The sequence below is a fragment of the Mytilus galloprovincialis genome, chromosome 10 (genome assembly GCF_965363235.1).
Source record: "Mytilus galloprovincialis chromosome 10, xbMytGall1.hap1.1, whole genome shotgun sequence".
NCBI lineage: Eukaryota > Metazoa > Mollusca > Bivalvia > Mytilida > Mytilidae > Mytilus > Mytilus galloprovincialis.
This window is the reverse complement of record NC_134847.1, coordinates 18,589,442-18,603,059: the sequence shown is the minus strand read 5'-3', so window position 1 is coordinate 18,603,059 and position 13,618 is coordinate 18,589,442. Positions and strand designations below refer to the sequence as shown.

Here is a 13,618-nt window from a genome sequence, read left to right as displayed (position 1 = left end):
TTCTTAACCTTAAAGAAGAGGTTATCTGTAATATCCTGTTCCTTTATTATTTGTATTCCAAATTTGAAAGATGTGGATTATTTTCTTTAACAGAGTGTTTCTACTTGTATTTTCATCAAAGCTTTATATATCACGTGCAGAGTAAGTTTTAAGATTTATTATTTATATAATTCTTGATCAGAGTCAGTTTTATTTTCCACACTAGGTCGTCTGTGAAACATATACGGGTACTTTCAGATAATTACTTCCTTGTTCGTTTTCCTGTAAAATCATCAAAGTTCCAATATGTACTTATAACCAGTGTTGAAGAAACCAAATACACAAACAGACAACATATAAAACAACAGGATTAAACAAATACAGCAAATCCGTCGAAGTCAATTTTTACCCGAGAAAGGTACATGCATAATTTGTGCATTTTATTCTTCTGTATTTTTCTACGAATTTCCTTTTTGAAAATAAAACTTTGTTTTGATCATTAAATGCACATTAAATTAACATCAAATGTACGCTAAATATTAAATTACTATTAAATGTACACAAAATATCAAATTACTTTTAAATGCACATAAAATATTAAATTAATATTAAATAAAATTGAAAATGGAAATGGGGAATATTCAATAAGATGATAAACCCGACCAAAGAGCAAAGAACAGCCGAAGGCTACCAATAGGTCTTCAATGCACATTTGATTTATAGATACCTGTTTTTCTTTCGAAATTCCAATGTTGACCTTATATACAAGTGTATCACTATCATTCTATTTAGTATACATGCATATATTTTTTGTATACATTATACGCATTGAATCAATTATGTTATCAAACATGTCAAACTTGATAACCTATTTCCGGAAATTTTAACGGGGTATCATTCCTATAAAATGAGTGATTGTAGTCGTATGCTAAGCCTAGTATTCAAATAAGTGTTACGAATTTACAGTTTAAGAAGGTTATAATATTTCTACAGTTGTGTATTTATCGAAACCTCTTTGAATTTTCCATTTGATCTCTTTATTGTTGAAAACGGCATTAAAAATCATCCCTTTATCCCTGGTTGCTATCAGACGCTTTACCTGTATAATTGTTGCTAGGGTGCTCTCTTCGAGGTCCGCGTTCGAAGTATAAATAGTGGGTAGCTATTCAGTTCAAATCGTCATTTGTACCGAAGACAGCAGACAGTAAACATCGGAAAGGAAGTAGTTTATAGCAGGCAGAAGGTTTAGTTTAAGTAAAGTGAAGTGCTTGGAACCTGCGGACAGAATATAGAATGGGCTGAGACTGTTGGTTCGGTACAGATTGTCCAAACAGGGCTGGTGCTAAGGTTTTGCGTCTCACATCTCTCACTATTGCAGTGAGTGTTTGCTGACATACCATGCCTTAGTGCTACCCTGTTGTTCCGACAGTTATAGACATGTTTATTAAATAAAGTTTTATACCTTTTAGGTTCAGTCCCGTTTTATACATTTAGGTTTCAGCCCGTTTGATACATTTCGGTTTCAGACCAGTTCCAAACATTTAGGTTTCAGACCAGTTCCAAACATTTAGGTTTCAGACAATAGTTCCAAACCGTCAGACCAGTTTCATACATTTAGGTTTCAGACCCGTTCCATACATTTATGTTTCAGACCAGTTTCATACATTTATGTTTCAGACCAGTTTCATACATTTATGTTTCAAACCAGTTCCATACATTTAGGTTTCAGACTATAGTTTCAAACAGTTGGTTTTAAACAGTATTAAATTGGACTGAAAGTGTTTTAAACAGTTTTCAATTCAACAAGTTCGGGTTAGGTTGATAGGTGTTGGAATTCGTTTTATGTAGTATAGTATTTGTTTCATATTTGATAGTGATAGTGTAAACTTTTTATTGACTTTAGAACTTTTGAATTGCTTTTCAAATCCCAGGAAACTGGTACGAACCCGAGGATAAAAATATCTAAACGTCCCCGCCCGGTTACACGTTACATAAGCATGTGAAATTTTGAACTAAACATATATACAATTGTATTTCGTCGTTAAGGTAACACGATACCGAATGACGTTATGCCATGAGTTATCGTTTCTGACGTTATCGAATAACGTTCACACATATAAGCCAATGCAGCGGGTTTTGTGAGGCATTTTTAACGGTATCTTTCCCTAGATGCAGAGTGCCGAGAGTTTTGATGCAATACATAGCGGTTATTTGACATAGATTGTTTTGTCGTTTTCCGGCAATCATTCTGCTCATTGTTAATCTTTAAAAAGTATTTCTTTACTTTTTAAATATTCTGTTTCTTGAAGACATCAAGAAAATCGTGACTAATGCTAATTGGAATAGTATCTTTACACTTCTTATTTGTAGTTTTAGTAAACGTTGGAAAATTTTGAGTATGTGTAGTATAATTGTCACAGTAACATTTCAGTCTCTTGGTAAATATTAGTTTATGTCTTAAAACTTTTGCTCTTCTCTAGAAAATTCAAACCATTATGAAATATAAGGAGATGCGGTAAAATTTCCAATTAATCAACTTTCCACCAAAGACGAAATGACGGAAATGCATATATCCTTCTTACATTGCTACTACATTTCAGATCTCAAAATTACCATTCCATTATATGAACTGCATATTCAAAAATATGCATTGTCACCAAATTAATTATAGAGCACGTATTATCATATTGTTTTACATCTGTCCGTTCGACCGTTAATCCCGCACTTAGTATATATATATAGGGCTAATTTGGCTAATTATTTAGAACTACAGTAGTTTTGCTTCAGCTTTTAAACTATGTATACCTGGTGTTACTACTCATATTATAAGTGCGCATATCGTCTGGAGTTTTTTTTTTGTTTTCATGACAGGTTGCTGGATTTTTTGTGTTATTAAAATTTGCTGTTACAAAATATTAGAAATTATTTTAAATTAAGGAATGTACAGTGGAGATCACTTCTAACCTCTCATTAAATCTGTCAGAATCTGTCAGGAGAACTGTTCTAGGACAGTACGTAGAACTGTCAGCCTGAAACCTTTTAGGCAGATCTAGGTTAGAACTGTTCTAGCTAGAACTGATTTGGTCAGTTCTACCTAGAACTGATTTGGACAGTTCTACCTAGAACTGATCCTGACAGTTCTACCCTAGAACAGTTTTATACAGTTCTACCTAGAACTTACCAAATCTTTGGTCAGTTCTACTTCTAGAACAGTTCTGCGGTTAGAATTGATTACAAATTCTACGGCCAGAATTGATTTATAAATTCTACGGCTAGAATTGATTTATAAATTCTACGGCTAGAATTGATTTATAAATTCTACGGCTAGAATTGATTTATAAATCCTACAGCTAAAATTGATTTATAAATTCTACGGCTAGAATTGATTTGGCTTGAATTTAAGAACTCTTTGTCTAAATATAAAGGCTTCGGCAAAATAGCGATTAATATTATAAAGAGTTTTGCTATTTTGCCGGTTTTAACCCCGCCATATTCTGCATGAATGTGACTGTTCCAAGTCAGGAGCCTGTTATTCAGTGATTTTCTTTTGTTGATGTGTTACATAAATTATTTGTTTTTCTTTCATTTTTTTAACATAAATTAAGCCGTTAATATTGGGGGGGGGGGGGCATTATTATTTCATTTATTTTACATTTGTCATTCGGGGAGTCAGGATGACTCGTTTTACATAACCATATTATCTGACCTTAATGTAATACGTTATTCCGGCCCAAACCACCAGGGATGGATCCAGCAGTTTAAAAAAAAGGGGGGGTCCAACTAAAATTTATTGTCCTCATTCAAATGCATTGATCGTCCATAAAAAGGGTGCTGTACAGTAATTCAGTTATAATTTTAGGTCAAGAGGGACTGTAATATATACAAGTTATAGCAATATTGGAAAACAATGACCTCAAAATTTTGTACGCATGAATTTATATAATGTCCTCTTTTTATTCAAAGTATTGAATCGTAAACAAATATCAGTAGTTTTCATACTTCAGACTGAGTCGTGTAATAAAATCTTTTGACCTCATCAATCTTAACTGACCTTATTTGCTCTTTCGTTCTGCAAATCTATATAGCTGTTTTTTAAAATACTATCACGGGATGCAGTAATGATACCACCATTGTCTAATATGATGGAGTTAAAAATCAGTAATTCAGATGAATCTCACGTGAAATGTTTCATTTAATGTTCACGTAAACTTAACAAAAATCTGAAGGTATTTTTTATGGTTTTAATCAAGTTTTAGAACAAAGATATTATTTAAATAATTTTATTTCAAATATTTACGTGAATTTAACGGGTACAAAATTCCGGTGATTTATGCATGAACTATTATCATAAGATTCACATGGAACCTGTTCACGCAAGTTTCAAGTATATGCTCGTTTGATGTGAAAATCGGACGATATTGATATTAATTCATATGAGTGAAATTCCATGTGCAGGACGAAATAAGATTATATCTGATTCAGTAGAATTTTATATTGCATTACTAGGAACTTTACGACAGTCGACAGGAGAAATGAAAATAAAATATACTTATTCAGATCCCGACACATATTTTTTTCTCCATTTCTCTTAGAAGGAATAACGTTATATTCCGTTCACCATAACGTCACACGTTTTTGGTCAAATTCTAGGCCTATCGATCAACTTTGAAGACATTTATTTCAAAAACAAGGATAGTGACATATGAGTTTCTATACGTGTATGGATTCACTATGCAATCCTGGATATTATGTTAGTTTTTTGTTTTTCGCCGTATATAAGAAAATAGCCATCCATTCGAAAATCTAAAAAGGTAAGCCGAAAAAAAGGCATTTCCCCTATATACCTAAGTAAATTTGTCGCCAAAATAGACGTTTTCCTATGAAAATTACAAAAAAACAAAAATGGTGACCCCCATTTTTTATTACATATTCCGATGTAACTCGATTCAAAGTACACGTATGCCAAAAAATTGGAAATCGGGAGATATGCCATTCGGTATCGTGTTACCTTAATTGTAGTTTAACCTGACATTGAAATAAATCATGTTATGAATTATAATCGACGTTGACAATCACATGCAAAATTGTCAAAAAAATTAAGATATTGGTTTTAAAAAAAAAAAATTCATAGACTTGCATGATGTTTAATAACTAGGTGTATATTTCAATAACTAACGTCAAAAAAGGTATAAAGCAGGATTACACAATAATATTACAAAAGAATTCGATATTTACAAAAGATAAATAAAGTGCCATAAACTACAACTATAGAAATGAAATATAACTTTTAAAATTTACAACCCTTCATATTATTGATTACTTTCCGAACAACATTTTCCCCACACATATCATTACTTTGTACCAAATAATCTTTATAGTTGAAATTTTTATCCTATTCTGCTACATGTGTGTCTTCCATGTCATTTATCTAAATCAAAATATTTTGAAGACAGAACAATGCATATATTTTACCAAAGTTTTATTAATAAACCTTATGTTTTTGCAGTATTTCAAAATAAAAATATTTCATCATTGAGAGTGGATAAATATTATACTTCATTCGTTAAATGATATTTTCGCTTATAATAAATCGAGAACATCCGAGTATTATGTGTAGAAAATTGCTCGAAAGTGAAAGTGCGGCAGAACTCTCAACTATCAACCACTATCACAATTTCATTGATTGTAACAGGTTACTTAAACGAAAACATTGACTAAACAATCCTTTTTTCGATTTGGTTCAAAAGTGGATGGCGGAAGACAACCGAACTAAAATATAAAACCAAAAACCCGCCCCCTGCCTCCCAGTAAATTGATTATTTTGTAAATAAAGAAGTGTTGACTCAGAGTTGTGTCATATGATTGGTCAATTTAAAGATTTGTTTAGGGGTATGCTTTCCAATGAGACAATAATCGTTTAGATCAAACGTGAAAGATGTAATAAATTAAAATATAAGCAAAACCAATCTTATATTGTAAGCTTTAAAATGCCCCGGTATGACGAAAACGGGTTTCCAGTCCTATAAGTGTTCTTATTTTCAGGGATAGATGTGAATTAGATCCAAATCGTTGTCCACCATCCAACTGTGAATCCGAATGCTGTGATGGTTTTACTCTAGACGATGACGAGGACGATGTTTGTAAGTCAACTTTGTCAAGTTAAAAAATAGTGATGTCAGGTCAACCTTTTCTTATCACCCCCTTTGTTTGGTCTCCTTCTATTACAATGTTGACTAAAACATGTGAAATTTTCAGTGTTTTGGAATTTGATTACCCTCTTTACATTATGTAGAATAAACCTCAAAGAAATGTCAACATGATACGAGATTTACCTAATTTTGTTATAACTGTTTTAATTTTATATTTGACAAAAAAAGCTAAGCCAGGTTCAACTTTAATGGGCCATACAGTTTTAGCGTAACTCAAAATGTATAAATTTAAAAACAAAAATCTGGAATTAAAAGCACAATATACTCTGGCTCGACAAAATGTTAAGTGTAAAAGTGTTGATGAAGCCGGATAGCTTCAGTGGATAGATGAACATAGATAAGATGACTTATCGCCTGGTTTTATATCTACAAATCTGTAAATTCTTGCATGACCTTGTCAGAGAGTAGTTGTTGCCTAGTAGCTTTTGCCGGCATTTTAAAATGAAAGACCAACACAACGGCCCTATCCTCGGTAACGAATGAACATTGTTCATTCAACTTAAACTAATAAAGTACAACTGCGAAAAGTGATGTCCGGCGTAAACTACTTTATTGCTGAGAGATTTGTAATTCGTTCTGGTTGTCATTATGAAAGCGATATTCTAATATCTCAAAGCCGAGTATTATTTAATCGGCATAGATGCGACTGTCATACAAGTGAAAGGTTTAGCTAGCTATAAAACTAGGTTCAATCCAACATTTTTTTACTTTAAAAAAATGCATAGACTAAGTTAGGAATATGACAATTGTCGTCCATTCATTTGATGTGTTTGAGCTTTTGATTTTGTCAATTGATTAGGGTCTTTCCGTTTTGAATTTTCCTCGGAGGTCATTATTTTCGAAGTTTACCTTTTAGAAAATTTTGTTTTGCTCAATTTTGGATTTGTTTGATTTTAAATTGATATATTTCAGGTGTACCCAAAAACTACACAAGTGAGTATACAGCAGATTAGTAAACCGGTTATTTTTTTTACATTTATATAGATATTTATATAGGTGACCTATATTTTTTATTATTATTTTCAAATAAGCTGTAACACTTTAGCGATTTCTGTAATTTAGTTCTTTTTTTATTTCGATATTACCTCTTTTTCTCCTATTAGTTCAACAGAAAAAAAGTACTTTTACAAAAATGTATCCTTCTTTCTAAGGAAGATTGTGAGCGTAAATGAACGGTGACCCAATTTTTTATTTTATTTTCCTATTAAGTATAAGATAAAGTTCATTTATATGAAAATATAGCGAAATCCTATATTAAGATTTTTTTTTATTTAGACTCGCGAACCCCCTTAAGACAAAAACAAAGTTAAGACAACATAAACAATATATATATAACTGCATGTTTGCTAAAATATATCTTAAGAATTATTTAACATAAGGTGTGAAATGGAAATTTCAGGAAAATGGTTTTAGGCGTCCGTTGCATAATAATTTCTAATAAATTGACTTGGTACACGTTTTTTGATTTTCTTGAACTTGAATAGACTTTGACATGAAATAAAATGGCACGTTTTGTTTAGCTTAACTACGATCGGCAAATGTTTTATAAATATTTACGAAGAGAACAAAGTACGGGACGGCTGTTTCATTTTCTCGAAGATATAGGATTATGTCTTTATATTCTTTAACTTTTAGTTAAAAGAATATTCCAGTATGTAAAATGTTCAGTGATTTGCAGAACAATTGTTAATTTTTATCAAAGAACGACCTTCAATCATATATCATGGACATTGATTTTCCCGCCTTCTTTAATACATTAATATATGTAAAACTTGGAAGAGACTTAAGAACTAGGCAATATTTGTAATCGATATATGTGTTGGGGCTTCGGAAATTATGTTAACCGAAACTAACCAAAACTAAATAAACTTTAATGAGAATGATAAACTGCAGTTTGCATTCTACCTTTAATGTACCGAGCCATTGTTCTGATCAGGAAAACGAAAAAGCGACACACAATACAACGGTCTCCTCATTTAGTGTCAAAGAAATACATTATAACAATAAATAATTGTATACATACGTATATATGTTATTACAAAAGTAATATATTACATGATGACAATGTTTTCATCACACTGAAATGTAAATTCTACATATACCTATATAGCTACTTTCAAAATTTAAAAACGTCAATCTGTATTTATTTATTGTTAGGAAATAAAAAGGCCCTGCATTTAATGTGTTTGCTTCATCAATTTCGTCTATATAAAATTTTGTTTCAGGACCAATGTTTCACGACTGTCCAAGGGAAGGTCAAATTATAAAGCGTTACGTTAGTCCTTCTATCAACCTGATATTTCTGTACAAACCATTTCATGTTACTGATTGGAAAGGAAATAAACTTCAAACAACATTGTCAAAAACTGTTTTCAGTCGATGCAAGTGTTCAGGCCCTCAGGAGGAGGAGGTTGAAGCAACAGCTATAGATGAGTTCGGAAACGAGGCTGAATGCCTGTTTACTATGTCAATTATTGGTATGAAAATAAAACATGTGATAAAGTTACAACCATCATCACAAGATTTATACTTTTTGAGAAAAAAAATCATAATTATGCATTTAACGCAATGCATTACAGCTATTAATTGTGAAAGGTTTTTTTTCGTAGTCATTAAAAGATTTTTCTTACTGCACTTGCATGTTACACCTAAGCTGAAAATGAAAGAAATAATGCATTAATCAAATATATTTATTCAAATTCGATTGAATAAACGTCTTTTTCAAATAGGGTGCACCTTTTTCGTAATTTTTTTAATACATAATATGTCACATTCCAAATTCAGACATTGATATATTTTTCGTACCATTATAAAACATAGCAAATCATCAATCATATGGTTACCTATTGTGTAGTTTTTGGTGAAAAATTGATAAAGTGATACAATAGGTTAGGAAGCTACTTTTAAGAAAACGATAGGAACTTAAGTTACGGTTCGTGTACATTTGAATACGATTGGTTTCTTGTTTTGTTAAAAAAAACGAAAAACGAAAAACGAAAACGTTTTCGTTTTTGGTTTCTTCAGGTCAGAAAGACGAAATCACAAAAACTAAATAATAAAAAAAAACCCACGTATAGACTCAATTTAACAGGAATTCTGTGTTGAATTTTATATTTTGATTTCTCAAACCACAAAATGGAATAGAATCAGATTTATAGATTACATGAACGGTGTTTAATCATTGTGAATTGAAGATGTTTACAATATATTCTTCAATGACAATGAGTTATTGCACATTACTCATTGTGCGTATGTTTACTGACCAGATTTATTATTTGATACTTTTTTATATAATTTGTTGATAAATGAAGAAAAATGTGATATATTGTTTTCATATACAGTACATTTTCTATATTTATTGTTTACCTAATCATGTTTCAATAAGAAATCATTATTTTCATGATGAAAACAATCGCTGAATTAATGTCTACTCTGCTTTACACAGATGATATTCCACCAGTTATAAGATATTGTCCTCCTAAACGTCAAACCGTAAATGAAAACGACAACATTGTGTGGACAGCTCCAACAATACGAGACAATGTAGGAGTAGACACATTATATACACCGGACCGGTATAACAATACAAAGTTTCTACCTGGTTTATACACACTTATCTACAATGCCACTGATTATTCCGGTAACTCAGCAGCGTGCAGGTTCCAAGTCTCTGTTTACAGTACAAGTGAGTAAAACATTTAAAGTGCAATTCTCTAACTGAAACCGGCATCAATGTCTTTGTATTATAATATTATCTCACAATTTTGTGTTTAATAATACAAAGCATCTTAATTCTCTATCACTGCATAAGGGTTTGAAAGATTATAACATAGAGCTGCAGAAAATCAACGCAACATGCTCCTCCCTCAACTCTTAACAACATCACTATCAAAACTTAATTGCCTCGTTATAGCGATTAGTATCTATTCCACTATTTACACCCGTCAGTTTTCCATCCACAAGTAACCAATCTTTGTGAAGTCAGTTTCGATAATCAGTGATCTACCTTTTCTATATCAACTATCCGCTTTAACCATTCTGTTATTGATTATCTGATCTTGACTAAGTCGACAACGCAATGACATTTCGATAAGATTATTGCACTGCATAAAGATGGTTTGCAATTTGGAAAAGGGGAAAATTGATAGTGTTTAATAATTGCTGCTCTTTTAGAAACATTCTTTAATATACAGATATATATTTGAACTACATAGTATCTTATATGGATTAATATGATTTAATAATTAATTCATATAACTTTATGTACATGAATAACAGTGCATCATATGCTTCTAAAGGCTGGTTGGTACAAATATACTTGTTTTTTTGCTGCATATGTTTAAAACTGTAATACTAGTATATTGTATTTCATGTATGTGTACCAAGTTGTACTTTACAATAAATGAATATCTATCAATCTATAAATAACCCTAACATGGAATGTCATAATTGAAGATTTCAAATTAATATGAAACTTTCAATATGAATCAGTATAAAAGATAAGAGAATTTGTATCCAATTAAAACTATTTTTGACCCCAAATCATGAAGAATGTACCTTAAAAAAATAAGGGTAATACTATTTCAAAAAGTTAATGTATTTCGCAAACCAGACGTTTTTTGCTCAGTATTTCAAATGGAATTCATATAATAAACACGTTTTTGTTCACAGTGATCGGTTCAATTCGTTTTTACTTAACGATAACTAATAGGAGTTTAGTTATAGCGGATAAGCTTATCCCTCATGACCACCTGCTATCAAGGTTTTGATTTGGTTTGTATTGCTCAGTCTCTGGCTTTCTATGGAAAATTTTGTGGACTTTGTTTTTTTTTGTCGTCCATCATTTTTGGTCATGATGTTGTCTTCTTGGTATCATCTTCCTCATTTTTACAAACCTGGTACAGAAAGACTAAACATAAGCATGTTAAAAATAAAGATGATCACGGCGAAGTTCGTATTAATTGACAAAGGGACATTCAAGCTCAGTTGCAAATAAACTGACAACGCCATGGCTAAAAAAGACAAAGACAAACAATCAAACAACAGAACAGAAAACACAACATAGAAAACTAAAGACTACAAATGACAAACCCCACCAAAAGTGTCGACGATCTCGTGTACCCTGGAAGGTTGAGTAACTACAAAACCGGTGATTATTATATAAATAGTATAAAACAAATGTATTGTGTTTCTCTTTTCTAGATTATTATGTAAAGTATACAAAGAATACCGATCCATCCATGGTTATAAGTAAGTGAAATGATTTTTTTTTTAATAATTGAGACTGTATGTATTTATGAACTTTTCATTTGCGTATTGAAACAGCAATGTAGTTATTCTTCTAATATATGTTAGCAAAATTATTGAAAGTAAATTAAAAAAAAATGATTGGAAAATCTATTAATATTATAAGAAATGCATATACGAATTGATTTATTGAGACATGCATGTTAGATATGCAAATTAAAGATAAGAATTTGCATTGCGTGATGAGAAACCAATAACCTTTCTTGTACATAGTAAACATGAAAGTTATAATACGTTATATAAAAGAGTCGCAACCAATTTGTTTTATTTCTTATTGTTTGTTGCCATGACTAATGGATATTTCAATTTTAGAGAAGTTTTCTTATGAATCAAATAGTTACTAACTTTACAGTTGTTCCTCCGTCTAGATTTTGAAGTATATCAAATTCTTATGCTGTTTTTCCCCGATAGTTTCTTTAGAGTACATTATGTAATTTAATAATCCACTCAGTCCTGCATTAATTCGTAATATTTTCTCGTATTTCAGGTAGTGCAATTGTAGGAGTATTATTTATTATATTGATAGCGATGGCCCTAGCAATGTACCGTCTTCGTAAAAAACGTCGCCAGCTAAACAGTACAGGCGGGCGATCTAATAATCGAGTACGAAGGTCGGCCTCTACACAAAGAGAAACACATGACAATCCTGTTTTTACTATTTACAACAATGATCCTCCACCATATGACATTGCTACTCATGATAAGCTACCAGACTACACCCCACCTGCATTTCCGCCGTCGTATGAAGAAGTTCAAAGTTCAATGCAGATCAATGCTTGTGAAGATAACATTGTATGTTTGTTTACAGAATGTTCTAATGAGGAACAAGCTGAGGGAACTTCTCAATCACTGATAATTGTAAACTCTTCACATGAAAGTAATAGTGCAAACCATGTCAATATTGTTTCCAAAACGAACGAAAATAACACTTCAGTGCAACACACACTACAGAGAGAACAGCATCCGGAAGTACACGAAAACATTATGTTGGATCAGATGAATCTCCAGATAAACACAAATAGCATAGAAACTGATATCTAATAGCATTTAAATTGTCGCTTCTCACATTTTTTACGCAGATCAAAGTTTGAATAAAACGGGCACAATTCACCTTATTTTTATTGGTTAATATAAATCATACAAGAAAATGTTTAAGAATCTCATTTAATTGAACATATGTAAAACAGTGCATAAAAAATCTTTCACATCAATCATTATCAAATGCACCAATAGAATAATACCTTAAATATAACAAAGTTATTTTCCTGAAGGTGGTAACAAAAATTGATTTTGCTCGTTCAATTTTTATAAAATTTTGACAAAACATTTACTTTGACCCTTTGACGAAAAGATTAGAATTTCAAAAAACTTGAACTGCACACCTTCTCGGAAAAATTTCATTGGATATATAGCAGTTTGACAATCACCTATTTTAATCATTGAAAAATTGAGAAGCTTAATATTCCCTAAATAATACAACGTGAATTAATAGATTTATTATCTCAAAAAACGTTTATCAGTATTTTAATACAAATCATGTTTATTTATTATCCACTATTGTATTTTATTTCGCAAATATATATTCAATTGGTGTACATATTCAGAAATGTTTGCATAATTCTTATCTAAATTTTTACAAAAATGACAAATATGGTATTTGTGTTGTGGACAACAACGGAACGATATGAAAACAGACGACAACATGATATAGATTTATGATAAATGTGTGTCACTAATAAAACAGGAACTGCTACACCTTCCGAATAAGTTTACTCTTAATTTTTGTCGATGTCACGTTAGTGATGCTTTAGTTTTTAGTGTTTAGTTCTGTAAAAATTAAATTGATAAAAATGCATACTGCAAAAAACAACTGTCATTTTCCTGACCTGTTTCCGGTATTTTAATATGTAGAACTGATGTGTGTATGTTGCTTTTTTTTTTTTTTTTTTTATGTCTGGTCAATATTTTGTCTGTATTTTGTCGACTTGTTAGTCTTTGTTGCCCTTGGTACTCTCTCCTTTATTTACCACGGTTTTGAGACAATCGATTTGTATTGATATAAACTTTACAAAGATTTGATTGAACAAAATATCATCACCATTTAATCTGAAAGCTACATTATA

General features: G+C 31.2%; 1 protein-coding gene across 1 annotated transcript; it reads left to right on the top strand.

Moving 5' to 3' along the window:
• On the top strand, positions 1–12,605 carry LOC143049964 (uncharacterized). The gene is made up of 7 exons (XM_076223743.1): positions 1–141; positions 6,022–6,119; positions 7,101–7,121; positions 8,414–8,665; positions 9,634–9,873; positions 11,391–11,438; positions 11,983–12,605. The coding sequence occupies exons 1-7, from the start codon at positions 71–73 to the stop codon at positions 12,534–12,536; spliced, it is 1,284 nt and encodes a 427-aa protein (XP_076079858.1). The 5' UTR covers positions 1–70; the 3' UTR covers positions 12,537–12,605.
• Positions 12,606–13,618: the final 1,013 nt, after the last annotated feature.